Raw genomic sequence first — 25,492 nt, 5'->3', positions numbered from 1 at the left:
CTTTTTTCACCTTTTGAGACCCCATTCAAGTTTTCATGTAATTCCAATTCAATTATTAAAGTTTCTAATCATTAACATATAATAAGTTCAAATTGAAATGATATGTAACTTAATTCATAAATTTAGCCCATATATAAATTGATTTGGGTATCAAATAATCTAATGAATAAAGAAGCAAATAATTATTTACAAGCTGATAATATTTTATATATTCGGTTATGGTGTCCAATGACAATAGAAGAATTAAGCAATTTATATAGTAGAGTACGATATTCATGCAATTATACTCAAAGGTTTACGGGGATGGTGGAACTAAAAATACACTACGGAATTAAGTTTCAACTATTAAAGGTCTTATGAATGAGTAAATATTATCTATGATGTTTGGAGAAGAGTACTATGTAGTTTTAATTGTATGATGGGGTTTGGGAAAGATGAATTATTATTATTATTATTGTTAAATATATTAATAACAATTATTACATAATAATTAATAAATAAAAATATTAATAACTATTATTATAATTATTAATTTGAGCGATAACTTTTTTTTTTTTTGCATTTCCTGATTTTTTTTATAGTAAATAACGTTGGTATACAAAAAATGGATATGAGATCCCAAAAGGTGAAAAAAATATTCAGGACGTCCTAAACGGTGAAAAAATCAAAAAGTTGGACCCTAACCTTTGTCTTAATTTATTGTTTGAGTGATAGTATGGTTAACGGTGAATTAAACTATGGTTAACTGGCCGGAAAATGAACATGAGTCTCCAAAAGGTGGAAAAAAAAAGAGTTGAGGTCCTAAAGGGTGAAAAAGCCAAAAGGTTGGACCCCAACCTTTAGCTTAACTCACTTAAAGGGTTACATAATTACCTTTATACTTCCTCCGTTTTACATTGTACAGAGTATGCATCATTTTGACTTTGTACACTATTAATAAATTAACTTGACCAATGATATCTTTATTAACATATTAGTAAATATTGATATTATGAAAAGATATATTGAGATTAACTCAACAAAATTTTCCTTTACATATTAGTAATAAGAGCATCTCCAATGGTAAGCAAATTGGTAAGTTGCTTTCATATGCCACATCAGATTTTCAAGCTACTATTTTTTCATGTGTATTTTGCTCCAATGGTTAGCAAGTTGCTTGAAATTTTTTAACAATTTTTTAAAATTTATTTTTATTATTCAATTCACATGTTTATCAAATAAACAAATTTTTCCGTTCTTTTTTTTCCCAAGCTAATTAGCTTTGTAGAGCTAATTTGCTTAAATTGGCTAATTGTTCATATGTACTCCAATGGTTAGCTAGTAGTTAGAAATTTTATGAAAATTGCAAGCTAGTCCTTATATGTAACCATTGGAGATGCTCTAAATGTGGTCAAAGTGAGTAAATGAATAGTGTAAATGTTTATATGATGCATCTATTAAAAAACGGAGGAAATACATTACTAGTAAAAGTGAAAAAATTTATCACTAAAAATTAGATAACGTTTACTAATATTGTGGTAATTTTCAAACATTTTGACTTAATATTTTCTCCAATATACAATATTTATCGTACACCACATTTGAATAAAAATTTGTGTCATTGGTTGTAACTCAAATCTTTCAATTTTTCCACCCTCCCCTGCCCTCAAAGGTTGCTTTGGTATCCCGCTCAGTCAATCATTTTCATTTTCATGTGTGTTTTATACGAATAAATTATATAGTACGAAGTATAAAGGTTGTATACTGAAGTTAAAATTAGTTAGATGTTAGCTAGATTATGTTTATGTTGAACATTGACAAAAAAATAAATAACTAAATCCACTTTGGTTAGTACGTTTTCATGGACATATACTTTTATTAGTTATCAGTAAAAACAAAACGATAATAAACAAGCCATAGTTATTCCTTAAATAAGAAATAAGAAATAAGAAATAAGAAATAAGAAATAAGAAATAAGAAACAATAATAAGCCCTACTCTTGCATATTATAGGAACTTTCTTGCAAAAAAACCTTATCTAGTAGTATCATTGGTATAACATGATTTTTGGAATTGGACATAATTTTTGAGTGGATTTAACTATGAATAATTTATGTTTTTGAACTATAAGTAGTTGCTATTTGAGACATTATTTTCATTCTGTAGAAACATGGTTTTATATATTGTCCTAAAAAATCTTAAAAATCTTAAGATATTAGATCAACCCAATCATTTTGTGTCTTGAACAAGTAATGCGGGAGTTAGGCCCTGTTTAGTTCACCTTATTTCTCCTGATCTGATCTGATCTGATCTGATCTGGTCTGATCTGAACTTATTTTTTCTGATCTGATCTGATCTGAACTTATTTTTTCTGATCTGATCTGATCTGAACTTATTTTTTCTGATCTGATCTGATCTGATCTGGTCTGGTCTGATCTGGTCTGATCTGATCTGATCTGATTTTTCTGAATTAAGTTTAAACAAAAATCTACATTTATTAATATTAAACGACTTACGTGTAAAATAAATGTTACACAAATTTATAATATTGTTATTATTTACTTGACTTTGCTCATGATTTAACTATTCCTTATATTAGATAGACCTATACACGATCTAGATAGATCGGTTATGATCTAGATATATAAGTTCTGATCTGGATATGATATGTACAGATCGGTTCTGATCTATACATGATTTGTACATATAAGTTATGAACTGGACATGATCAGTTCTAATCTGGACATGATCTGTACAGATTAGTTATGATCTATACATGATATGTATAGTTTAGTTATGATCTGGACATGATCTGTACAACAGCTCTGATCTGGACATGATATGTACAGTTCAGTTCTGATCTAGACATGATCTGTACAGATCAGTTCTGGTTTGGACATGATCTGTATAAATCAGTTCTGACCAGGACATGATCTGTACAGATCAGTTCTGATCTGGTCATGATCTGTACAGATCAGTTCTGATATGGTAATGATCTGTACAGATTAGTTCTGATCTGGTCATGATTTGTACAGATCAGTTCTGATCGGGTCATGATCTGTACAGAGACTAGTTCTGATCTGGACATGATCTTTGCAGATCAATTCTGATCTGAACATAATCTGTATAGAGTCGATATCTAGACAAGTTATAATTTGGACTTATCGATTTTGATCTGGATATGATCTGTACAAATCGGTTTTGATCTAAACATATTGGTTCTGTAAGGATCGGTTCTGATGTAGATAAGATCTTTGCAGATTTGAACATGATCTGGACATGATCTGTACAGATCAGTTATGATCTGGATATTATCTGATCCTATCAGTTCTAGTCTGGATATATAATGGTTCTGATCTATAAAAATCAGTTCTGGTATGGATATGACCTGATCATATCGTTTCTAACCTGGACTTAATGGTTTTAATTTGGACATGATTAATTTGAATGTTTTGTTAATGTTTTTTTATGCCTTAAATGATAGATTTTAATTGCACCGACAACAACATTATTTTTTATTAAAGCAATAATAGTAATTTAATATTAAATATAATAACAATGATATAAACATATACCAATAATAATAATAATAATAAAATAATAATAATAATAATAATAATAATAATAATAAAATAATAACAATAATAATAATAATAATAATAATAATAATAATAATAATAATAATCTGGTCTGGTCTGATCTGATCTGATCTGATCTGATTTGAACTTATTTTTTATGATCTGATCTGATCTGCTTAGATCTGAAATAAGTAATAAGGTCCTGAAATAAGGTGAACTAAACAGGGCCTTAAACCTAAAATCTTCAAACTCAAATCCGGTACAACAACCCCATTTTACATGATTGATGAGTAATAAGTTAGAGTATATTTGTTAAACAATAAGAGTGTGTTTTTTGAACCAAATTAAATTTTCATAAGTATATCAAGTCATCAGAGTAAAATCGTACAAAAAGTGTAATTATGAAAAATCCTTTGTATCTTACTCCTATTTCCAACTTTACCAATCAACATATTTCTATTTAATTTCTTTCATGCACAATTTTCAGTAATGTGATTTGACCAGTCAGTTTTTAAAACTCTATCTATAACAGTGTTATTTAAACTTGACATAAAATCACACATATGACTCTACGACTTCGTATATTTTTCTTTTATCTTTTTAGTCAATCTGAGAAAAATAGTTAAAGTGGAGCCTAATTTAAGCTCATCCATCCCTCTATACTCTAGCCTATAAGAGAAGGAAAGGGTGGGACTATATTCAAAGAGCCATCAAATGATAGGGGCAAATCGGGCAATGCAAGAAAGTGTATATATTTTCTCTTCTCCTGTGAAGTGGAGTTGAAAAATATAAAAGTTGAAGGATAAAAGGAAGATATTGGCCATCAAATGATGATTATATTAAATACAAAAAGAGTGATCGATGTTTACTTGCAGTGGCTAAACGTAAGCGTCTCGCATCCTTTTCTTTTGATTGGTATTCTGTGCACCCAACTTCTCTTTGCATGTGGTCCATATATATTGAACCTCATTCTCATGTACTATATTTTTTTTTCTACAGCGCAGCGGATCATATTTGAATTTATCTGAATTTATTAGAATTAATTAAATTTGACTGATGCAATTGCAACGTATTTAATCCGATTAGAACTAATTGCAAGAAATTAAATTTAATAGAGTAAACTTATTGAACTTGATTAAACCTTACTCCCTCAGTCCCGGAATACTCGACCCTGTTTGACCGGCACAGAGTTTAAGGGACTTGAATCGACTTACTTAATTTAATAGGTAGTAGTTGATAGTGGGGTATTATTTTAATGTAGTTAGTGGGAAATGAGAGTAGGGGTTGAATTTTTAATTATTTTTTGTATGGAATAGGGGTAGGTGGGTTAATAGGGGTGGAGTGAGAAACAATATAATATTGTTAGAATATTTCCATTTTTAGAAACAGGTCAAGTATTAAGGGACGGCCCGATAAGGAAAACAGGTCAAGTATTTCGGGACAGAGGGAGTATTAGATTTTATAGACCTAATTGGACCAGATTAAAAATTATCTGAACCTATTGAATCTAAAACATTTTTTTAAACAAAGTGGAGAGGACTCCCCTATTGGCCTACGAAGTACTTCCTCTGTTTATTTTTACTCGCAACGTTTATCACTTTCCCGCATGCCAACGCAAATATATTTAATTCTGTTTAAGCAAAAATTATAAAAAGTGACATTAATATATAAAAAATATACATATTAAGACAAATCTAAGAAGATCATTAATATATTAAGACAAAAATTATAAAAACTTTGATCATTAATATATATAAATTATACATATTAAGAAAAATCTAAGAAGATCCAACATGACTATGTTTTAACTTACGTATAAATCACCAACAATAGTCAAAGTATGATATGTGAATAGTGTAGAAATCACAACCATTGTGAGTATTAAAAATCGGAGTAATATATACTTACCCCCTCCGATCCTTAAAACATTCCTTTTTTAGTTTGTCTTATACCATAAATGTCTGTATGGGATAACAATTTTAAACATTACTTTTGATTCCATCATTTTGCTCTCACCAATAACTGTTGGAAATTCTCATTGGGAAATACAAAGGAAAAAAGGGTGAGTGAAAATTCAAGAGTCCCACATTGGAAAAACTCTTCATATTCCTCTTGTTTATTAATTGGGGAATGAGTGTAACTCTTGTTTAAGAAAGTGTGAGAATAGTATGGGTGGACACATCACACACACGCGCGCGCGCGCCGGGCCGGGCGCGGGCCGTGGGCCGTGGGCCGTAGGCCTTGGGCCTTGGGCCTTGGGCCTTGGGCCTTGGTACTTGGTACTTGGTACTTGGTACTTGGTACTTGGTACTTGGTACTTGGTACTTGGTACTTGGTACTTGGTACTTGGTACTTGGTACTTGGTACTTGGTACTTGGTACTTGGTACTTGGTACTTGATTGGGAATGCGGTTCGCGGGTGTGGGGTGGGTTTTGTGGGTCAACCCTATTCTTTTTGGTAACTGGACCGTTTTGCTTAAGTCATTGTTACGGGAATCTGTATTGATTACGTAACCGTTGGATTAATTACCATTAATTACGTCCGTTACTACATTCAATGTCTCTGACCGTTTTTGGCTGTTGCAACATTCATTCCCTCAGCCGTTTTTGTCTGTTGCAATGCTTTCCTTCTAATTATTTAAATCAGAGTTTCAGTTCCCTTCACACAGAAAATCATACACACAAAATACGAAAACACATTCTTACTCTCACACAAAATTGCTCTCGGTTTTGGGCATACGTTCTGACTCCATCCGGCTTTGTGAGTGCACACAACGTCGGAGTTGCGCTAATCCTGGAGGGCGACCGCATTCTGTTCTACTGCACCGGAAGGTAGCGCGGAATCGTCTTTTAGGACAGTGGGTGTCCACGACGCAACAATTGTTCTTCGTTCAGTTCATCGAATCAGATAAGTTTGTTCTAATTTTCGCTTTAATCGCAACAATAACCACCCAACCAAAACTTGTATGGAGTGAGACGATCTTTAAGAGACGAGCTTGAATAAAAGATAATGCGTAGACATATTTATAGTTGTTGTCAATTAGTGCTAATCTAATCTGTCTCATCCTAATCAAAATGGAATATTTCTTTTCATTTAGCTTCTTGAATAGATTAGCCAAATTAAACTTTTGTTGTGATGCTTATGTTGTCATTCAACTAGGATTTTTGTGGTTTGTGAAAACATCATAATAGAGAGAATGTGAATATTTTGACATGAGAGTTTATGAATTTCTGTCCACGCTAGAGTACAAATTACTTCCTTTATATGGATGCTAACCAGCTTAGTTAGTAAAGTTTTGAAGGGGTGGTACCCAATTAACTAGATCGAATTCCGTTTACATCATTTGTCGTCTTGTCCTTTGTGGCTCTCTCTACACCCAAAAAAAAACACAAATTACTTCCTTTATTCATGGAAACGAGAACAATCCATAGTAATTATTCCCTTTGTTATGCGTAAAATCTTAAACAACACAGATGTAAAATAAATATTATGAAAAAGGCGTAAAATTATCTAAAAATGATTAAAAGTTATCTACTCCCTTTTCTTTCCATCACTAATAAATATTGTGAAACTAGGTTAGGCCCCGTGCAACGCACGGTTATTACTAAAATATTTTATTATTTCAATAATATCTAAATAAAAGACTTGTGATATTAGGAAAATGTGAAAGTAAAAAGAATATATGCAAAAGTATGAATTCATAGTGTATAAAATAAATATCCAAATAAGCTAAATATGCATATTAGTACAATACGGAGTACAAAGTTAAGGATTATATAGTTGTATACTTACCGCTTATTATTATTTTAATTAACATCCGTATTCACCGTGTATTGTTATTAGACTAACATTAGAAATAAATTCTTCAATATTATATAAATTAATTAAAAGTTATAACAATACGTAAATAAAATCAAATTGTAAAGGAGAAAATAATATTGATTCATCTTTCCTCCAATAATATATCACGTACTACGTAGTTACATTTATGGTTGTGAGAAATAATTTCTCTGACTTTCATTGATTGTGTATTGCCAGTATATATACAAACTACTTGTTGTACAATAGCGTGATATGAAGCTATTAATTAGGAATCTAATTAATACATAACATTTACAATATAACTGCACATTCTATCAATGGTAATTCAATTATATTTTATTTTATTTTTATCTTAGTTTCCAAAAAAAAATGCAAAGTAAAATCTTTTTAAAAAAAGTAAAAAAAAAAATTTGGCGTGAAAAATCACACCAGAAAATGACACGTGTCATTCCTGGTGTCTCTTTTAGTATATAGTAATAGAAGGCTGTAAAATTATATAAAAATGATTAAAAGTCGCCTATTTTTGGTGATGGAAAGAAATTATGTACGGAGTATCAATTTATATTTATGAAAAGACCTATTTATGAATTATGATTGAAAAGATCATATTTCCAAAAAAAAAAAAGTTGATTGAAAAGAACATTATGAAATTACGGTCAAACTTAGAACTCCACTGGTTAGCACCCGTGTAACGCATGGTCTCATTAAATTTATTCAAATGTCATATTAATATGTGTGACAAAAGTAACTTTAAAGTGAGCATTAATTAATAATTTTGATTTTCAATATCAGCAACTCAATAAAGGGAGTTGTATAATAATAAAAGGGGATCATTTCTTAATGTACTACTACGTATATATTTAATGTTTTAAGATCATCATTGTTTCCAGGAAGAATGATTAATTTATAAAAAAAAATTAAATAAAAAAACATGTTAGGTTTTTGAAGGAAAAAAAAACCGTGCTTTAATATAATAGGAGGCATATAGATATAGATGATTTAACTTCTGAAGTCAAACATGACTTATTAATTACAAAGTTATTAACAATTTGTCACTAGATTATAACTTCAAACACTTTCACAAATAAGTGAAAACATGTTAAGATAATTTAAATACAAATTCAAATAATTTTAGACAAATTAAAATAAGTCGAATATAATAAAGCCTAAAAGTTAAATTAGGTTGAAAGAATTCACTTGGAGGTGATTAGACCAGTAATGGGGAACATCTTTTGAGACGATCCTTTAGATGAAGCTAAGCTAGCACATATATTCTTCTTAATAGTACTTTGTAATTGACCCTTATAAGATTTTATTTGCCCTTTGAACAACATCCTTTTTAAGAAGTTGATGTGTTTATACCTCCATTCGACATCACTCTTTAAAAGGAGCTCCATAGTATACATATGTTCCTAACCTTGTTTAGTAGTTCCATTTCTTGGTATGAAGAAGTCAAAATTCGTCGTTTCGAATTTCGATGCTAATTATTCCTATCATCCGAAAATAATAGTCATATATACATACTCCGTACATATTAATTGAAGACATTTGAAACAAGTTGTCACACTTCTTTACCTAATATTGATTTATGTTTGATTTTACTATTTCACATTACAAAATTTGAGTGAAGAAATAGTCTAATTAATTTGAACTTATCAGCCATTTTTATCCTTGTCGTCGTTGTGAATTAAACTGTGTAGATTGCATTAGAATTATTTTAGTTTTCATGAATAGGTATCCTATCATAGTAGTGAATTAAACTTCGGTACTCCATATCTGAATTTATAATTTTATTGCCCCAAGCCGCCATTAGTGGATCATCAATTGATTTACAAATTAAGAGATGAACTCAATGACTTACAAGTGAAAAAAAGAACTTTATATAATAGAATATACAAATGACTATTACCAACGTTCCAATTCAATTGTCACACACTGATCTGATATTAGTATATTACAACATCGAGGTGACAAATTATTAGTTCCGGAACGAGAGATTATATCATCAATAGATCGATATGGACTATTGACTAGGCTAGACAAAGCTACCAACCCTCTTCTTCATTTCTTGTGGATTGGCTCCTACGAGTTTGTCCTCTACAACACCATCCTTCATCATCAAAAAGGTTGGCATGGCCTTTACTCCCACCTTCTTTGCCACATTCTGGAGAGAAAAACAAAAAAACAAATAATTAACACAAACTATTAAATATAAATTACAAATAGAATCATTTTAGTCAAAGTTTAAGTGTATTAGGCTCTGCTCTGTTTAATTTTTTTGAATCATTTCAAACAAATTAAGTTAAGCTAGATATACTCAGATAAGATAAAATAATAATTCATCCGATTTTTAATATTCGCAAAGTTTGTGATTTTTATACTATTTACATATTTTACATTGACCATTATTAGTGAATTATACGTAAGATAAAACATAGTCATGTAGAATTTTGTTAGATTCGTTTTAATGTGTATTTTCAAAATATTAATTGTTTGGGCTCCCAATTGAACGCCAATTGGGCCATTAAGTCCAAAGCCCAAGGGCTCACAGCAACAACATCAAACCCACTACAGTCCAAAAGGCTATTCAGCCGCCAATCAAGGTCCAAGGCCCACTTGCAATAAATAACCTAAGGGCATTTATTGTACAAACACTATAAATAAGCCGTCATGGCTCACTTACCAAGGTACGTCCATTTCACGCCTTAAGACTACTCTTCTAGAGAACTTCTCTCTCTAGAATCCGAGCATTGTTCTTACTTAGGCATCGGAGGGGCTTTCCTCGGAAACACCCCCGAGGCTAGTAACTTGTTTATTGTGCAGGTGATTTGGACACAACACATTCGAGCTAGCAAGATCTTCAACACACACAAAAGGGCCTTCATTCGAAGCCCATTGTTTCATCCACTTCAACACCGGAACAATTTGGCGCCGTCTGTGGGGAAGAACACTTGAAAGCTCCGAAAAAAAAACACTTCACTTTCCACGTAAAAAATGGAAATGCCCAACAATGACAACCAGGTGGGAGATGTCCTTGTCCAAACGGATTCAGAATCCGATGGAGATGAACAGCTGCACTCAGTGGCGAGGTCGCAGCCAACAAGGGCCACCGCCACGACCAGCAGACCACTCCCTTCTCGAGAAGAGCTAGTTGCGGCCATGACCGTCATGCAGAACTTCCTCTTCAACGAGAAAGAACAAGCCCAGGCAGCAGCACGGCGAGAAGCGAGGAGAGCTAGGCGACATGTGTTGCTGAACATGCCCTCGACTGACGAGGACATTGTGAGGCCCGAGCAAGATCTCTCCACAATGTCAGGAACGCACTTAATGACAAGGTGGAGAGAGAGCACGTGGGATACGCAACAGAGAGCTGCACAGCAGCCAGAATGGTTCGCAACGCCATCTCCAACACCGCAAGCTCTCCAAAGCGGGGCCAGTGATCGAACTCGGATCCGAAGCTCGGTCCATAGCAGACTGCGACCTTCAGTTCATGATAGGCTGGGTAGCCCCTGTGGGTCCAGTAGACAACCCGAGGGCAGTGGCCAGTCGAGAAGGAGAAGGAGAAGTGACCGAATTCCTAGCCCCCTACACGCCCCCGAGCAATCCCTCGGAGGAAACTCGAGGAGCGAAGGTATGAGGGCGAGGCTAGGGAAGAGGATCATGACTCCAACATCGTCCCCATTCTCAGATGACATTGTCATGGAGACAATCCCCAAAGTGAGGCTGCCAGCACACTTGACATACAGCGGGGTTACGGATCCGAGGGATCACGTCATCTCCTATGAACATCAGATGTTTCTAAGTCCCTACTCCGAAGCCTGTTGGTGCAAATACTTCCCAACCACGCTGACAGGAGTTACAGGAGAATGGTTCAGATCGCTGCCGAAGGGATCGATCAAAAGTTGGAAGAAGCTGAAGAAAAGGTTCTGTGTGCAGTTCGTGAGCAACAATCGCCCAGAACGAACCACCGCCGAGCTAACTTCTATACAGCAAGAAAGGGATGAAAGCCTGCGAGACTTCATGGCCAGATTCATGAAGGAATCCACCAACATTCTGAACCTACAGCCAGACGTGGCAATCTTCGCTTTGAAGCACGCGCTACGGGAGGGAAAATTCTGAGACAAACTGACAATGAAAAACCCCTCCAAAATAGCGGACGTGCTCCAAATGGCAGATGCGTTCATCAGAACAGAAGAGTTCAACAAGGCCACAGCAAGGCTAAGAGGATCCTCGGATCCGAAAGATAACAAAACAAATCAGAGTAAGCCCGAGGGCAACTCGAGAAAGGGGAAAGGGAAGGTGGGTGCGAGAGATGCGAGCCCAAAGAAGGATGGGAAAAAGGGTGAATTTCAACCCAAATACACCAACTACACTCCACTCGCCATACCCCGAAGAGAGATTTTCAATCTCCACAAAGATGATGAAAAGTGGAAGCTACCAGACAAGCTCAGATCCAACCCTCTCCGTAGGAACAAGAACAAGTGGTGTGAGTTCCACGATGACTTCGGCCATACCACTGAGGAATGCAACTCGCTGAAGGACAACATCGAGGACCTCATCCGCCGAGGCTACCTAAAGCAATACTTGCTCGACCGTAGAACGGAGAGGGAAGAGAAAGAGAAAGCAACATCTGGAAAGCAACAAGAGCAAGCCCAGAGAAGAGTCCGTGAGACCGAGGGGAAAAAGAAGAAACCAATTCTAGTGGTGTTCGGAGGACAAAGGTCCGGCCACGCCAGCAAGAAACATTTAAGAGCTCTCTCCCACCGAGTCAACTTCAGCAATGTTGGGGAGAATCAGCCTACCCCCCCGAACATGACCTTCACTGCTGATGACTGCCTCGGGACCCAGTACAAACATGACGACCCGTTGGTGATCGAAATGGTTCTCAACAACCACAATGTCCACAGAGTACTAGTCGATGGATGGAGCGCCGTCAATATCATCTTCAGGAACTGTTTCGAGCAGCTCATCCTCGAAGAGGGAGAAGAGTCACTGACCAAGGTCAGCTACCCATTGATCGGATTCAACGGATCCGCAGCCATTCCCCGAGGAAAGATCACCCTACCTGTCACAATCGGCCAAGGCCTGGCAGCGAGGAATGTCCGAGAGGAATTCTTGGTGATGGACTGCGACTCAGTATATAACGTCATCATGGGACGAACCATGATCCACAAAATACAAGCAGTTCCGTCCACATACCATCAGATGATGATGTACGTCTCGGATGCAGGCTTCGCCGAGCGGATAAAGGGCGACCAAGAAGTGGCAAGGTCCACCTGTCACACGGCCATCCGAAAGCCAAGGCTAGGAGACAGTCCCGAGGACGAAGATGAGAAGAGCCCCCCCCCCCCCAGGTGGAGAAAAAGATGCCAAGAGGAGAAAGGCGGGGCCGAGCAGCCTGGTAAAGCCCGCAGAAGTTGATGCTCGACCAGAGACCCTTTCTCCCGAATCAGACCAAGAGATGGAAGACATTCCCCTAGAGGATGAGTCAGACAGAAGTGTCTGAATAGGCAGAGGCCTAGGCTCGGGACTTCGAATAGAGTTGATCCAGCTGCTGAGAGATCACAAAGACATCTTCGCATGGTCGGCGGCTGACATGCCAGGGATAGATCCTAAGATGAACTGTCACAAGCTGGATGTTAGTCTCGAAGCTCGACAAATCAAACAGAAGAAAAGAAACTACTCCTCAGAGAAAAACAAAGCTATCGCCGAAGAGGTGAAAAAGCTACAAGAGGCAGGCTTCATCGAGCCATGCATGTACCCCAAGTGGTTGGCTAATGTGGTCATGGTCAAAAAAGCGAATGGCTCGTGGCGCATGTGCGTCGATATCACTGATCTGAACCGAGCCTGCCCAAAAGATTGCTATCCCCTCCCGAGGATAGATCAGCTAGTGGACTCAACCAGTGGCCATGCATTGCTGAGCTTCATGGACGCCTTTTCAGGTTATCACCAAGGGTTCATGCACCTTGACGATAGAGCGAAGACCGCCTTCATCACAAGCGCGAGAGTGTTCAACAACAGAATGATGCCCTTCGGATTGAAAAATGGCGGAGCCACCTACCAAAGACTAATTGATCACGTCTTCGCCAATCAAAAGGGAAGGAACGTTGAGGTTTATGTGGACGATTCCATAGTAAAAAGCGTGAAGGAAGAGGATCACATCAAAGACCTGGCCGAAACCTTCGCCAACCTGAGGAAATACAACATGAAACTGAACCCGAAGAAGTGTGTCTTCGGGGTAAAGTCAGGGAAGTTCCTCGGATTCATGGTGAGCTAAAGGGGAATAGACGCGAACCCGGACAAGGTCCAGGCTGCGCTAGATCTACCCGAGCCGAAGACAAAGAGAGACGTGCAAAGGCTAACGGGCAGGTTAGCCGCACTGTCAAGATTCATATCGAAAGCTTCGGATAAAGGGGCACCCTTCTTCAAAGCTCTCAAACCTAAGACCCTCCCAGGAGGAGAGGCAAAACCCATCAAAAAGAAAGGCGTCCCGAGGAAGGTGGACCCCGAGTTGACATGGGCACAAGAGCAAAGAGACGCATTCCACCAACTCAGGGCTCACTTAGCTCAACTGCCGACGCTAGCCAGGCCGAAAGAAGGGGAAAATCTGTACTTGTACGTCGCAGTCAGCCCCAGAACTGTAAGCGCAGTGCTCCTCCGAGAGGAGGAAAAGAAACAGCAGCCAATCTATTTTACCAGCCGAACCCTGACAGACGCTGAAACTCGGTACTTGCTCATTGAGAAAGTAGCATACGCGGTGGTGGTAGCAGCTCGGAAACTGAGACCCTATTTCGATTCCCATCAAATAGTGGTGCTAACTGACCAACCACTGGAGAAAGTGCTAGACAAAATAGAGAGATCAGGAAGATTGGCTGCATGGGCTTTCGAGCTATCTGAGTTCGGGATCAAGTATCAACCAAGGACGACCATTAAAGCGCAAGCGCTCGCAGACTTCTTGGCCGAATGCTCATATCAGGAAATGCTAGATGACACCAAAAAGACATGGGAGGTCTACACTGACGGATCTTCCACTGTGAACGGCTCGGGAGCCGGAGTAGTACTGATACCCCCAGTGGGAAAGAGCATAGAGTACGCCCTAAAGTTCGGTTTCAAAGCAACCAACAATGAGGCCGAATATGAGGCCGCAATCGCAGGAATAGAGCTGTGCTTATCTCTGGAAGCCGAACATGTTTGTCTCAAGACTGATTCTCAGCTCGTAGCCAACCAGATCCGAGGGGAGTATGAGACCAAATGGCCAAGCATGACAGCTTACCTAGCAAAAATCAAATCCTTAACGTCAAAGTTAAGATCCTTCGAAGTCATACTCATCCCCCGAGGACAGAACGCACAAGCAGATGCACTATCCAAACTTGCAAGCTCAACGCTCACCGACCTAAACAGGTCAGTCCATGTGGAAGTACACCAAGAAAGAAGCATTGACATGCCACCCCCCACAGTGTGCAATGTGCAGAACCGAGCTGGATGGACGCAGTCATTGCGTACAAAGAGAGGGGAGAACTTCCCGAAGACAAGCTGCAAGCAAGGAAGCTGAAAAGATTCAACCAATGGTTCATCATCGACGCCAACGGAGAGCTCATGAGGAAGTCATTCTCAGCCCCACTGCTGAAGTGTGTAGGCCCAACCGATGCCGATTATATCCTCAGGGAAATCCACCTCGGCATATGTGGAAATCACATCGGAGGCAGGGCACTGGCACACAAGGCACTAAGAGCCGGATTCTGGTGGCCCACCATGGTATCCGAAGCAAAGGCGTTGACAAGGAAATGAGAGAAATGCCAAAAGTTCGCACCTGCAATCCACCAGCCAGCCCAAACCCTGCAAGCGACACTCTACCCCTTACCATTTGCACAATGGGGCCTGGATATCATTGGTCCATTCCCCTCGGTTGTGAATCAGAAAAAGTGGCTGATTGTGGGGGTTGACTACTTCAGCAAGTGGATTGAGGCCGAAGCAGTTTCCTCCATCACAGAGCAGCAGGTCCGCAAGTTCATTTGGCAAAATATCATCACAAGGTTCGGAATACCGAGGCTAATGGTCTTCGACCATGGGAAGCTGTAATATCCCGAATTTTCGGGTATTTTCTAATAAATTATTTTGATAAATTAAGATAATTTTACAATTAAAATAAAGTTTTTAATGAGTTTTAACTAATAGTCACTACAAGTATATTTTCAGATTTATTTTATAAATTTTCTGAAATTAGTCTCCTAGTTAAACCTAATACCCTAAGTATATTTTCAGAATTAATTTATATATTTTCTGAAATTAGTCTCCTAGTTAAACCTAATACCCTAAGTATATATAACCCAAACCTCACAAAAAAAATCTCTCGTTACATTAACTGATAGTAAACCCCTCCTCTCAATAATCTCCGCCGTTGTCACAGTACCCTTCCTCTCGGTAAGTAATAGATGTTTATCATTTCCAAGCTTTTCACTTTTGAAATCTATCTTCGATTTAGTGTTTTCTCGTCACTGCTAATTGACAATTATGGCTGACAATTGGGAGTGGGGATTGTTTAACTCATTAACTAACATTGTTTTGGGTTTTTCTATTGTACGTTCTTTAGGAATAGGTTCATACAGCAATGGTGTGCTTTGATTAAAAAAATAATGAAAGTTGATTTATTAGACTAATTCTTGTTTATATTCTCTAACTATTACTACGCATAGATTAAGTTAGGTTGGGCAAATATTATGACTAACTTAGGTTATTTATTTTGTGTAATCGTAGACGGAGACTACTTAGGAACCACGCGAGGAGACTACTAGTTTGAGTACGTGCGTGTTCAAGGTAATTTTCAATGTACATCATCTTTAGGTCCCGTTAGTAAAAGTATTTGGGTATATTTATGTGTTAATATGTGCTATGGAGATTAAGTGTTATATGCATATATATGAGTGTTATATATGATTTGAGTTTATGGGGATGTATAATATTAGTATTAGTATGTAAATGATATTTTGTACTAATATAATTATTTTACGAAAATGAATATCACTTCATCTGATTAATGTGTATGGAGGCTATTTTGATGCTGGACACAAGTTGGAGTTTGTTAATTAATTCTGGTTATAAATTTGTTAATGAATTGTATAAAGTTACAGAAGCACTCCAACTCTTTAATAAGAGCTGTAACAATTAAGAACTAAGTGATCGTTGTAATATATTGACAATGATGGGCTCAATTGTACTTCGTATAATTGTAGTTATGGACTCTTGTGACTACGACTATTATGTGCTGTGACCTTATTAAAAATATTAATTACGTAAAGTGTAATATTAGAGGGAAAAGCCTGTAAGGGTTAGGAACATGTTGCCCTTCTAGATGTTGTTCTATCGGTGCACTTTAGTGGAGACCCGGTAGGCTTCTAGTAGGTTTCTATTATTCTGCAATAAACTTTCTGCTTAGTCTTCCTCCTAATTCTATTGGTGCGCGGTCGCGGAGACCCATAGTCAATTAGTGAGGGGTGTGCACACTAGGGACATTCTGTACTCATCTTACTTTGGCCATTCTCAAGGGTTACGCGCGACCCTTAGCGTTCTTTTTCCCTCACTTAATTAATATTGATCTTTATGTGATAAGTTTAATAATGGAGTTGTTAAATTGGTACTGGTTGTTTAATTGTCTATTTTATGTACTCAAAATGTTTTCAAACTAAAATTATTTATTTTACGGGATGGAGTTGGAATTACTCAGTTTATCTGATTTTTGGGAGTTCGTCTCTCTTGTCTCTTTTCTATTTATTTTTGCAGGTTGGTAAAGGTACTTGGCTACGAGTGAGGAGACGCTTAGAATAACCACCTAGTCAAGAGACAATTTCTATTTCAGTTTAAGTTTAAGTTGGTTTTTGTTATTCATTTTGTGGGAATTGGTTGTAGTTTTTATGGGGCACCTTTTAGACCACTTAGTTAATTTTGACTTTAATGATTTTAAATTGTTTTGTTGCTTTGCATTTATTTTCTATGGAGAATAAATGTAGCAGTGACACTCCCAAGGTTTGGACGATTGTTTTATGATATAAAAACAGGGTTTTTGATTATATAAAAGGTCCAAATTTTGGGGGTGTTACAGAAGCAATTCGACAACACACCACTGCAAAGATGGTGCAAACAGTTCGGTATCCACCTCGCCTACTCAGCAGTGTGCCATCCTCAGAGCAACGGCCAAGCCGAAGCCGCAAACAAGCTCATCCTTAATGCACTCAAGAGGAGAGTTGAGGATGAAAAAAGCAAATGGCTAGAAGAGCTCCCAGGAACACTCTGGTCCCTTCGGACCACCGAGAAGGAAGCCACGGGACAAACGCCCTTCCACTTGGTTTACGGTTCCGAGGCTGTCATCCCTGTAGAGATCGGAACAGAAAGCTTGGGGGTCCAAGCATACAACAGGTATGATGGAGTCCATGGTCAAAGCAACGACCAACTTCTGTCCGAATCCTTGGATCTACTAGATGAAGCTCGGGACGAGGCCAGAACTCTGAACGCAGCCTATCAGCAAAGAGTCAGCAAGCACTACAACCGAAGAGTCAATGCCAGACCTCTAAAGGTCGGTGACCTAGTGCTCAGAAACGCTGCTGCAGTTCAGAAGGGAAAGATCCACGGAAAACTCTCGGCAACATGGGAAGGACCATACATCATCCACTCTGAAAAGAGGACTGGCACCTTTATGCTTAAACAGTTAGATGGAACAATCTTGAAGAACCATTGGAATGCCGATGTTCTCAAGAAATATTTTGTATGATCTAACTTCCTTCCTTTTGTAATCCAAGTAAGTCGTTTAATGAGAAGAGGAAAGCCACTGGCACCATGTGTTTCATTAAACATACCCTTATGTCTTTTTATTCAATCACTATGTCTTTATGCATGCAACTTCGGATCTGATCAATCCGAAGCTAAAATCAACCCGAAGTAGCCATTCCTTGGGTTCCAAAGGCCCAAGAAATAGCTAACTCAAAAACGACCCGCAAGGTACCGTCCAGAACCTCCGGATTCGCGATACCCAGGGATACTCCGTTCGCAACAAAGTCTCTCGAATACAGTTATAGCAAGTATGGCTCAGATCCACGGATCCCCGAAGCTCATAACTAAGAGAGACTTGCGATTTCTTGCCCAAGTTTCCGAACCACAAGCACTCGGAAGAGCGGAAGTAGACACTGAAAGAGCTCAAAAGTAGACTCAACAGATCCACGGATCTGATGAGCTCAAAAGAAGACTCTATACATGTCTACAAACGATAAAGAGCTCAAAAGCAGACTCTCAACAGATCCTCGGATCTGAAGAGCTCAAAAGCAGACTCTAATGTCAGAATCCAAAGAGCTCAAAAGAAGACTCAACAGATCCACGGATCTGATGAGCTCAAAAGCAGACCCTAGACATATCTACTAACGATAAGAAGCTCAAAAGAAGACTCTAAACAAATGTTCAGACCCTGAAGGCCCCAAAGACATCAAGCTCTTCAGCAAGGCCCTGATAAAGTCAACAAAGAACGAGTCTCTTAACAGACCCATAGATCTGAGGAGCTCGGAAAGACTAAGAGAGATCCGAGGACGCAAACAGAGTCCAGGGATCCCAAAACAAGTTAAATACTTCTGAAGTGCAAAAGAGATAAAACGAAACAGCGAAGTCATTTTTATTCAACATTTGGGGAGCAAGTACGATTACACCAACTAAAGCTCGGATCAAACCGAGGAATCCTCAAAAATTGAAAGAAAAATGACTTAAAAAAGCTAAATCGGCAGCCATCAACAGACAAAACATCGGCCTACCGAAGTACAAAGAAAGCAAAAAAAAGAAAATTATTGAAGTACAACGCAGTGCCGAGACAAAAAGGGAGGAAATCAAGCGCAAGTTCGGAGGTCCTCAACTGGAACCAACCGACTCTGAGGAAGACGACTGCCCGAGTCCCTAGGGGACGTCACCATCACGTCCCTGAAGAGCAGACTGCGAAGAAGTGCCAGCAGTGGTGTCCCCTTCCGATGCAACCTTCCGAGCTTGCTGCGCCTTAGCAGCTTCTTCGCGCTCCTTGGCAGCTTCATCTCTGTCAGCCTGACATTCCACCAAGTTATCCTCGGCCTCGAGCCACTGAGGCACATGCTTAGTCCACTTGAAGTCAGGCATATGCTTGGCGAACATTCGACGACAACCAAGGATCCCCTCCCAATATTGGTCTCGACACTGGTCGGCGGTGTACATCAAGGCTTTCTCCGCTTCGAGCTGACGAACCTTAGCCTTAAGCTCATCAGCTTCATGCTCAAGCACGGGGATCCGTTCAAGAGCAGCTGTAAACTTCTGAGCGCTCTCGCGAAGGTTCAGGATGATAGCATCCTTGCTCTGCAGCGCAGCATCGAAGCGAGCCTTCTCCTCAGCTTTCTCCGCCTTCAAGGCCTCGTGCTCCCGAGCATCAGCCTCCATCTTCGACTTTAGATCATGAATCCCCTTGCCGAGCAGCTCGAGTGTTCCCGTCTGTTCCCGAGTAAACTCGGCAACCAAGCCCTTTGCTTCTTCAAGCTCGGCAAGGAGAGTGTTCGCCTTCTCATCCAGAAGAGGAACATCATGATCATAGCGCTCCTCAAATCTGGCCAACCTCACTCCGTCAAAATACTGACATTCCGCAGCGAAGGAAGACCAGAAGTGCGCCTACGAGGGTGAAAGAAGGAACAGTGAATACAAAAAAAAAAGAGTAAAAGCAAAAAATCATAAGAAAGAAATGATGCTTACCTCGTTCAAATGGAACTGAGCCATTTGAGTAGGGTGGTTCGCCTCCTGCCCAGGGACACGCCAAGCAGGGATGCCCCGAAGCATGTTCTCCCTGGCAGCGCTAGGGCCAATCATGGACTCGGGGTGCGCCTCGGGGTCTTCACCCAGAACAGAAGCACGAGAAAACCGAGCCATGGTGTCCCTCACCTTCCGAGGAACCCTCCGGATCGGCACGTTGAAGGAAGGGTAGGCCAGACGCTCCAACACCGAAGTAGATGTGGAGCCCAAAGTCTCGCGGAACTTCCTTTTCAGTCCACGATGAGAGCCGAGCTCCCCACCTTCGGGAACCTCGGAATCAGCGCCCTTGGCCGCCGAAGGATCACCTTCCTCAGCACCCGACGAGGTAAGGTCGACAACCACCTTCGGGGGATCTTGCTGATCATCCCCCTGCCCAGCCGCAACAGCGTCCTCGGACCCGGCAGCCCCAACAGAGCCAAAGGGGGGTCCATCTCAAACTTCTCCACCATTGGAGTGACATCAGCAACAGTCCCCCCCACTGGAGTGAACTCAGGATTCAGAGGCGAAGGCGGAGTAAACTCCTCGCCAATGGGCTGGTTCACAGGCTCATCTTGTACCAGAATCGCCACACTCTTCAGCTTCTGGCCAGGGAGCGGAAGCTTACTCCTGAGGCTCGGCGGCAGACCCATCTCTTCCTTCTGCCGAGCAAGATAGCGTTCGCCCGCTTCAGCTAGACTGGGATCCGCAGCAACAACCTGCCGAATTCGTTCCTCAGTCGGATAAGGGCGGCGGCTCAAAAACTCGAGAACTTCGGGACTAGGGGTTACCTTCGACGAAGAAGCAAATTTCTTCTTCAACTTCGAAGGAGACCTCTCCTTTCTGTGCTTCTTTGGGGAAGCCTCTTTCTCCAAAGCTTTCCTCTTCTTTAGCTTCTTCGACTCCTACAAAAAAAGGGGGGTGGGGCGGATGAGCAACGACCAAAGGCCGAAGAAGGCAAGAAGAGTGAGAATGTAAGATCGCTTACCTCGGGAGCGGCGAAAGATGGAGGAGACGAAGCAGAGGAAATGACAGGCGCATCGGCTGTAACCTCTGGTCCCTAAGAAAAAAAGACACCGAAGACAGGGTCAGAATCAAGACCACAAGAACCCACAGAGCCGAAGTCTAAACAAAATGAACGAACTAATCAGCGTTACCGGATCAGAGGTAGTTACCAATTCAGGAAGCACTGTCCGCCTTGGGACAGCTTCTCCAGGGTTCTGAGAATCCCAAGGGTCGGCTCGAACGTCTTCCAGATGCGCAAGAGCGTGACTCGAGAACTCGTGATCCTCGAGCTTCGGCTGCCGAGGATTATGCGCCTTGAAATCGTAGGGAGGGCAACGAACGAGAACCCCTTCGCCGTTGAGCTGGTAACCAAGCACCGCAGGGTCAACAGCCTTCTCGCCTTGATCTACACAAAAAGAAGAAATAGAAAAGATGAGATTCAAAGGGGTAAAGAAAGGGGAGGCCAACACCCCAACTGAAGCTAGATCTCAGCAAAGAAAACCTCACCCCTGTCATATATCCTACTGAGACCAGCAGCAGCGAGGATGACCTCCCGTGTGATATAATGCAGGTTCGGAAGCCAATACATCGACTCCCGAGCCGTCTTGGCTTTAAACCACTCCAGCTGCATGGCGTGATCAGGATTCTCTCGATCAACAGGGCCAACCCGCGACATCGAAGGGTTCGGCTTCACGAACCACTTCGGCGGCGAGAAGTAATGAGGATGCTTCGGATCAACGGGAACACGAACCAACAACCATCGCTCTTTCCACCCGTGGACCGAGGATACATACGGAAAAGCGGTCATATAAAGATCCTCGCCTTTCCGTTTATTCTTGTTGTTGATGGCCCACCAACCAGCCTCGGCATTCGCGTTCCTCACGAGCTCATGCATCTCTTTCAAAACCTCGACTGACGGCTCGTAGCCGAGGTAATCGCACATCCAGCGATACCCCACAAGATGGCGCATGGACTTCGGGGTCAACTGACCCAATGAAACGTTATACTCCTCCAGCACACGGGCGATGAACGGATCCAAGGGGAACCGAAGCCCGAAGTCGAAGTGGTGGAGATACACAGGAACGTATTCCGGAGGAGTACGAGTCACCCTCGCATTTTTCTGCTTCGGGAGCTCGCACCAATAGCCCAAGGCATGTTGAATGCCATATAAATCCTCGGCAAGCCGATGATACCTCCCTTTCTTGGCATCCACCAGCCACTTCCCATCAACTGCCACTCCATCCGGGCCAGCAATCTCGGACTTGTCCTCGTAGAGGCTAGCAAGCCTCCCCAAGGGATCAGCCTCCTCCCACCGCCTCGGAAAGAGCAAACGGATAGGAAAACGACCCGTCACACCAGCCCCCTGGCTCGACTCGGCACGGGCCTCGTTCCCCGAGCTCTCTCCAACACCAACCCCGGGAGCAATCCTATCCTCCTCATCACTAGAGGAGGACACCACATCGGATTTCTTCTTCCATCTTCCCCCAGCCATGGTGAAATAAAGAATGCCGAGGATACATAGAAAGGAGTAGGAAAAGAAGGAGGCAGAAATGAAAACAAATTACCTTTCCGGAAGCGGAAAACGCCGATGAATAGAACGAAGTCAAGTCCCGAAGCAAATTCGCAATGAATATGCAAAGATCTGAAGAAAACACCCAAAGAAATCACCGGAATTCTGAAGATATGAAAACGTTTGAGTGAATAAAGTTTGAAATGAGGAAAAAGATGCGGTATTTATAGGCCACGTCCTAAAAACCGCCCAACTTCCACTCTCCACACTTGTCACTCATCCACAAACTCGCATCATCTTCCCTTCGAAAAAAGAGAGAACCTTTGGACTTCCCACAGTTGGAAACCCACCCATTTAATTCTAAATGGTCCGGGTCTGGGGGGGCATGTTGTTTGGGCTCCCAATTGAACGCCAATTGGGCCATTAAGTCCAAAGCCCAAGGGTTCACAGCAACAACATCAAACCCACTACAGTCCAAAAGGCTATTCAGCCGCCAATCAAGGTCCAAGGCCCACTTGCAATAAATAACCTAAGGGCATTTATTGTACAAACACTATAAATAAGCCGTCATGGCTCACTTACCAAGGTACGTCCATTTCACGCCTTAAGACTACTCTTCTAGAGAACTTCTCTCTCTAGAATCCGAGCATTGTTCTTACTTAGGCATCGGAGGGGCTTTCCTCGGAAATACCCCCGAGGCTAGTAACTTGTTTATTGTGCATGTTGATTTGGACACAACACATTCGAGCTAGCAAGATCTTCAACACACACAAAATGGCCTTCATTCGAAGTCCATTGTTTCATCCACTTCAACACCGGAACATTAATTTTTATAATTTTTACTTGAAGCGAATTAAAGATAATAATGATCAAAATTGTGCATTGACATGCGTAAAAATGACAAAAGTCACGAGTAAAAATGAACGGAGTAAGTATCAGATAAATTACCATCATTTCATCAATATCGACTAATAGTAAAAGGGCAAAAGGGTTTTTTAAAGCCAATTCTTCAAAAAATGGGTTCATTGCAACCGAAGGCATGCACCAAGTAGCCGTAAAGTGCACCACAACCTGCATTTTAATATTAGGATTACTTAGGCATAAATCAGATCATTAGAATATAATTTGTCAACTAAGATAGTTTTAAATCTCATAAAATGCACAAAATCTAATGTTATATTGATTAAGGATTATAATCCACGAGTTACAAAAATCCTTTACTAAAACTAGTTTGCATGGTTAGAGAAAGAATGAGGAAATGAATTGTATAAAAGTAATTACCAAGACCATTGTTAATTATGGGCAAAAGTTATCCTCACCCCTCTCTCTATCCATTTAATTACTCATCCTTTTTCATTTTTCTCATTAGCAGAACAAATTCTCACCCCTCTTTCTCTACCCCTATTTCTTACTCTAACAACAACATTAATAATAAACGTTGCCAAGAAAACAATAATAATAAAAATAAAACGAAAATGATAAAAGTCGCAAAATAAATAAAAAAATATTAGAAGATGAGTAATTAAGTTTTTGGTACATATAATTGTAAATAAGAAAATTGGAGAGAGCAATGAAAATTATTTTTTGTATTAAATTATATCAAAATGGATGTCAATTTGTAGATCTCGAATTTTTATGACTAATGGTAATTTTATTTTTTACGAATCAGAATATAAAAAGTTGCCGTTGAAAAATAATCGTTACAAGATTTTTCATGTCACGCCACGTGGCGGGTTAAGATTGGGTGAATTTTTCCACCAAAAATCTAAAAAAATCCCATGCCAAGGGGGTTAACTTTTATATAATGTGGTCTTACACAAAAGACCGTTTGGTGTTATATAAGTTAAACAATGAAACTTAGTTAAGCAATAGAACCAACTAGTTAAGCACTTAAACCAATTAGTTTAGCAATGAAACCAATTAGTTAAGCAATATAACCAATTAATTAAGCAATCAAAACGGTCTTTTCGATAAGGTGATCTTACACAAAAGTTGCCGTTTTATTTTTCCTCCCACCATTGGCAAAATTTTGCCAACCATTAACACCCACATTTTTGCTTTTTCCCACTATTTCTCCCATGAACAAAAAAAAGCCCAACCATTAGCAATGCTCCAAGGACAATGGTATGGATGGAAGAATGCCCACTAAATAATATTCCGCCAACAATTAGCAATGCTCCAATGGAATGATAAACTCCAAAGTTTTCCGTCAAAAAAATAATATTCCTTCCGTTTTATATTAGTTGTTATACTTATCTTTACACAAAGTTTTAGGTGATAAGTGGTTGTTTGGTTATCAATTGTTATTTTATTGAAAAAAGTAGATGTGGTATGAGTTAGTGGGGTATTTTTTTAATTGAATGAGAGACGGTATGGGGACAAAAAAAATAGTGGGAATAGAGAGACAATATAATAATTGTGGGGTCATTACTAGTTTAGAAGTGTAACAGCTAATCTGAGACGGGCGAAAAAGAAAAATGTAACAACTAATTTGGGGCGGTGGAAGTACTCCGTGATATGGAGTAATTACCAAGGACGATACTGATATTTAGAAAAACTTACCGGTAACCCTTGCTTTTCGGCTTGGTTTGTGAAGGAGTCCCATGATTTTTCTGACTCAACCTTCACAACTCTTGACCTTGTGATTTCTTTGTTTTGCTCACCCATTTCCTCTTGCTTTTTTTTCCTCTTCCTTTTTTCTTAAATGTGCCTTGAACTTATAGTCCGATTAAAATCATGAACTTCACCCTCCTTTTCTTTGAATAATAATAAAATTTCCCTTATTTATTTCTTAACAATGTTAAACAATTCATTATTGTCTTCTAATT

The 25,492-nt window shown here is 39.7% G+C and overlaps 1 protein-coding gene and 1 long non-coding RNA gene across 2 annotated transcripts; one reads left to right on the top strand and one right to left on the bottom strand.

Annotated features, from left to right (window-relative positions):
• Nucleotides 1–9,165: 9,165 nt before the first annotated feature.
• LOC110802259 (thioredoxin-like protein CXXS1) lies at nucleotides 9,166–25,358 on the bottom strand. Its single transcript, XM_022007705.2, has 3 exons — nucleotides 25,227–25,358; nucleotides 23,613–23,735; nucleotides 9,166–9,542 (listed from the first exon to the last, which is right to left on the bottom strand). Exons 1-3 carry the CDS (start codon nucleotides 25,329–25,331, stop codon nucleotides 9,414–9,416), a joined length of 357 nt encoding a protein of 118 aa, XP_021863397.1. The 5' UTR covers nucleotides 25,332–25,358; the 3' UTR covers nucleotides 9,166–9,413.
• LOC130459372 (uncharacterized) lies at nucleotides 15,635–17,337 on the top strand. Its single transcript, XR_008918739.1, has 3 exons — nucleotides 15,635–15,799; nucleotides 16,133–16,192; nucleotides 17,156–17,337. It is a non-coding gene; the product is annotated as an uncharacterized lncRNA (long non-coding RNA).
• Nucleotides 25,359–25,492: the final 134 nt, after the last annotated feature.

Source organism: Spinacia oleracea, chromosome 4, assembly GCF_020520425.1.
Source record: "Spinacia oleracea cultivar Varoflay chromosome 4, BTI_SOV_V1, whole genome shotgun sequence".
Lineage (NCBI taxonomy): Eukaryota > Viridiplantae > Streptophyta > Magnoliopsida > Caryophyllales > Amaranthaceae > Spinacia > Spinacia oleracea.
This window is presented reverse-complemented; position numbering and strand designations above follow the sequence as displayed.